Genomic DNA, 4,663 nt, shown 5'->3' on the forward strand with positions numbered 1-4,663 from the left:
ATTCTGAGAACAACATATCATAGAGATAGTAGGTACTTCTAAAGATGTGCCAAAAGTAACACAGATGATTTTCGGCATAATTGGTAAACAGGCTACAACCAGTTGAGAACACTGATCTTGCGGACAGAACAAAAAAGAGGCTCCAAGGTCCTGATGCCTTGCCCCAACACCGAGAAGAGACAGTAGCGAATCCAAGGAACAGATAAGTAATCCACCCACAATGTAAATGGTAAGTTTGGTACCAGAAGACGACACAATTACCATAAACGATCAAAATACACATGATTGAGTTATCACTGAATCCTGAATGTCAAGGAACAGATGAAGTAATCCACCCACAATGTAAATGGTAAGTTTGGTAACAGCAGACAACAACAATTACCATAAACGATCAAAATGCAGGATTGACTAGCCATTGAATCCTGAATATCGAGGAACTTTGTCAGGACCTTCAGCGTGATGCAGGTCCAAAGAAGAGATCAGTTCTGGATGGTAGCTGGATGTTTTGATTCAGTAGGAGAACAAGGCAATGCTTTTCACAGAATATCCTTCTCTGGTTGTCATCATTCCTCATATGAAGGGATAAAATCTTTCATTCTCTGGTAACAGAAAAGTACTCCACGATGAATGGTGGTATGGTTGGAAGAGACCATTATACGTCCTCGGAAACAACCACTCCAGCCTGCGACTTTCCAAGCACAGACAAGCGAACCAACAAGTGGCGTCGAGCGGATGGAACATCTGTGATGTTGTGAAGTACACTATGCTACCCCGCATTGCCGCAATTTTCAGCCCATTCTGGGGTAAGTACCCAAGCTTCCGTCGAACTTGATCAGTCAGGTTGAATACCCTGCTGTTAGCCCATGCCCCAGCATCAAGGCCATCTTCTTGACGCAGCATGAAACCGATGTTGAATCCATTTGAATAAGCAATGCACATCTTATCGCCGTTAATTTGGCCAAGGATCGAGCTGCGAAAACCTTCCAGATTTAGAAGAGGGGGGATCATCTCAACAAACAATCGCGGGTTGTTTGGGTCGGGGTCCAAGACAACCACATACGCACGATTCTGATAAAGCCAGTAGATGAAATTACCCACTCGCATGCCGCTCTCAAGCACAAGATCACCTTCGTCACCATCGTCATCTTCGTCATCTTCGTCACCTTCCGGGTGGGGGTTGGGATGGTGCGGGACATCCAACCATGGGGAGAGGAACCAATCGCCGCCCATTCCCAAGAATGAGAAGAAGACCGCAGCCCGCAACCTGAACTCTCCATGGGCAGCAAGACAGAAGATGCCAAAGCTCGCGGGGTTTTCGTCATCGCAGATCAGGCCGGCGTAAAGGAGTTGACGATCGCCTTCGCGGTCGTAGTCGTCGTCCTCGAAGATGCGGGAGTCACTCAGATCAAAGAACCGCTCGCACCACCGTGCCAAGGGGTTTAGCAGCAGGAGCAATACCTCATCCTCTTTGATGAGGAGAAGGTAGCCGCCACAGGCGTCGAGGAAGCTCCAGTTAGCTTCCGGGCCGTCGCGCGCCTGGAGGCTGGTGAGGAAAAAGTCACCGCTCAAGATGGCGGCCACGAGCTCCGGATCATTCCGGCGGGCGGGGGCGAAGGTGGGGATGCCGGGGACAGCCTGAAACGGCGTGTCGAAGAAGAGGCCGAGGAGGGGCGCCGGGTGGAGGTCGATGAATTGACGGCGGAAGGGGGGGAAGTTGGTCACCAGGTTGCGCCAGGCCAGGCAGGTGCAGGCGGCGCGGACGAGGTCCGAGAGGGAGGGAAGGCGGAGGAAGATATCGAGCAGCAGGTTTTCAGGGAGGTCGTCGATGGTGGCGACCGCCGCCGCCGGCTGGCCGTTGGCGGCCATAGATACGGCGGTTGGACGGGGATTCCCTCGCGTCCGCTGCCGAACCAACCAACTCAGTCTGATCTATAGAAGGAATTAGGAAAGAGAAAAATTCACTGTATGTCGCTAAACTTGAGCTGGGTGACAGTTTGGTACCACTAAAATACCGCGGTCCAAGTACTTGCGTACAGGGTTCACTTTGGTCCATTTGTACGATTTCGTGTACGTATTTGCTGACTTGGCCGAGTCAACGGCCGCCAGCTCACTTTGACCGCCACCTGGTCGATCCTAGGGTGAATACTAGTCGATCCGGGGGTGTTTTTGCAAAAACGCCATGACCATTGGCTGTCTCCCTCCCCTCACGCACCCGCTCGCTGTCTCCTCTCCTCCGCACCCTCTCTGCTCCTCGTCGCTGCCGGTTTGTTACCCGCTCGCCGTTGGAGTTGCCATGCCTCGGTTTGTCACCACGCAGAAGCAAGAACGTATTTAGCCTGACTGGCCGAGGGGCAAGCAGCAGTGGCTCGCGTTGCGCCTAGGCGACCTCGGCTGCGCATCCGCCGCCGCGTCACGGGCCCACGCGCCCGTCGCCGGAAGAGGAGGGAGAGGAGGGACGTGGGCGGCGGAGGTAGCGGCGTCACGCCTGCTGGGGACGTGTGGTGCACGTGCACCCCGGGGATTCCCTTCGCCGCCGAGGCGTCGTCCGTGGACTGCGTTGTGGCGCGCCACCACACGGAGGCTCCGGGCCGCCGCGGGGACGGGGAGAGGCGACACCGGGAGGTTTGTACTGGCTTTTCCTTGCTTCTACTTGATTTTCCGATGTGGAGATGGTCACTTTGAGTCTCCCCGTGCTGAAACTTTGAACGAATTTTCAACTGAATCTCCATCCTGTTCTGAACCGACTTCTGATTTCCGTTTGACAGAGGACCGCCGAGCAACGGGCGCGCAGGGTCACCATGCGGGAGCACATCGTAGGTGGTTTCAGACTATCAGGGGTCCATGCTCAATCTTATGCTACTAGTAGCCATCATATGTAGCCCATGGTCGATAACATGAACTACGAGGTACCCCCTACCGCCCTCCACAATGTGCAGCAGATTTCAGTTTGCACACCATCATCTTGCTCAAGTCTACATTGTCTCTCAACCACATCGTTTACAGGAGCTACTCGCGCTGGAGGACAGGATTGGCTACGTAAGCACAGGGCTGCGCGAAGACGAGATCGTCCGCGGCCTTAGGGTTGGCAAAAACCTGTCGTTCCACCGCAAGCATTTCTCAATAGAGACGAAGCGGAGCTGCAGCATTTGCCAAGTTTGACGATGAACCTGCTCCTTTCGATTCAGTCCCCATGTCACATCGGCATCGGCTCTTCACAAGTTAATATGAACTTTCAAATCATTGCAATTTTTCAGGAAGAGTTTGAAGCGAGTGAGGAGGTAGGGAGGTTGAGCTGCGGCCACGGCTACCATGTGCACTGCATCAAGCAGTGGCTCTCCCGAAAGAACGCCTGCCCACTTTGCAAGACCGCCGTCTCAAAACCATGAGATAGATCATAGTCCTAGATCCCTACGCCACACAGTTTCTTTTTCTCTGGTATAATACATGTATTCATGTCGCATCTGAAAGGGTGCTTGTTCTTGTATACATAGTTGTGCTTCTACAGCCCCCTCTGATGCTCTGCATATACTCATTGTTGTTGTAAAAAAATACACAGGCACACATGCATATAGAAATGATATTGGCCTCATCGTCTTGAATTGCATCTCAGTTACGGCCTCGTGCATTTCCCGCCGACGAGCTTCAAGCAGCTTCTTACGGCGAGCGACTGCGCCCGTGGGTGCCGCGCCAACGGTGACGGTGGCGGCAACGGCGACAGTGGCATCGTCTTCCTTCTTGACGCGCCACCGATGAGCCTTTCACCATCGCGGCTCTCCTCGACGTGTGCGCGCACTGTAAGCCGTCGCGCGGCCTCTGCTGCCCCGCCGCGCTCTCGTCGTCGTCCACGGCATGTAATTCAAGCCCGAGCTCCCTCTCGATCGCCTCGGCGCGCATGATCATCTCCTTCTCGCCGGCCCGCCGCGCCTCCACCCACGCCTCGGCCGCCGCCACCTTCTTGTCGGCGACCGCGCGGACCACCTCGGCGCGGCCGGTCAGGTACTCGTACTCGAACCTCGGGAGCGTCACGTTCCCGGACCTCCGCGGCGCCATGGACGCCCTCTCCACCGCCGTGCCATCGACGGCGGCCCTCAGCCTCCCCGTCACCGTGGCCTCCGACGCCCTCGCCGCCTCCAGCTCCCTGATCGAGCCCCTGATCCTCTGCTCGGCGGCGGCGATCTCGGCGTCCACGCTGTCCACGTCTTCCAGGACGCACTGGCCCTCCTGCTCCATCAGCGTTTTCTCCTTCTCTGCCGCCTCGGTCTCCTCCTCCAGCTGCCGCAGCGTCGCCTCCAGGTCGGCGAGGATCTCGCCGGCCATCTCATTGGCGGCCGTGATGGCGCCCAGCCGGCACTTGGCGTCGCGCAGCGCGGCCTCCAGCTGCCGCACCTGCGCTCCGGCCTTCTTCTCCTGCTCCTCCAGCCGGCCGATCTCCTCGGCGAGGCGCGCCGCCTCCGTGCGCGTGCGCTCCATGGACGCCGTGAACTGGAGGCTCTCTCCTTTGGCGGACTCGAGCTCTGCCCGCGCCATGTCCAGCTTGGCCTCCATCGCCTGCAGAGACGGCGTGCTGTCGTGTCCCTCGTCCATGATCTCCGAGTCCGAGGAGTGACCGAAGCCGTGGCGGAGCCGTCTGTCGTCGGAGCTCGCCGCCGTGAGCCACGCTTCG

General features: G+C 56.7%; 1 protein-coding gene and 1 pseudogene across 1 annotated transcript; one reads left to right on the forward strand and one right to left on the reverse strand.

The window, feature by feature from the left end:
* Nucleotides 1–234: 234 nt before the first annotated feature.
* Nucleotides 235–1,974, reverse strand: LOC123065304 (uncharacterized). The gene has a single exon (XM_044488634.1). The coding sequence runs from the start codon at nucleotides 1,864–1,866 to the stop codon at nucleotides 571–573; it is 1,296 nt and encodes a 431-aa protein (XP_044344569.1). The 5' UTR covers nucleotides 1,867–1,974; the 3' UTR covers nucleotides 235–570.
* Nucleotides 1,975–2,179: 205 nt separating this feature from the next.
* LOC123067478 (uncharacterized) lies at nucleotides 2,180–3,560 on the forward strand (annotated as a pseudogene).
* The last annotated feature ends 1,103 nt before the right edge of the window (nucleotides 3,561–4,663 follow it).

This window comes from Triticum aestivum, chromosome 3B (genome assembly GCF_018294505.1).
Source record: "Triticum aestivum cultivar Chinese Spring chromosome 3B, IWGSC CS RefSeq v2.1, whole genome shotgun sequence".
Classification (NCBI taxonomy): Eukaryota; Viridiplantae; Streptophyta; class Magnoliopsida; order Poales; family Poaceae; genus Triticum; species Triticum aestivum.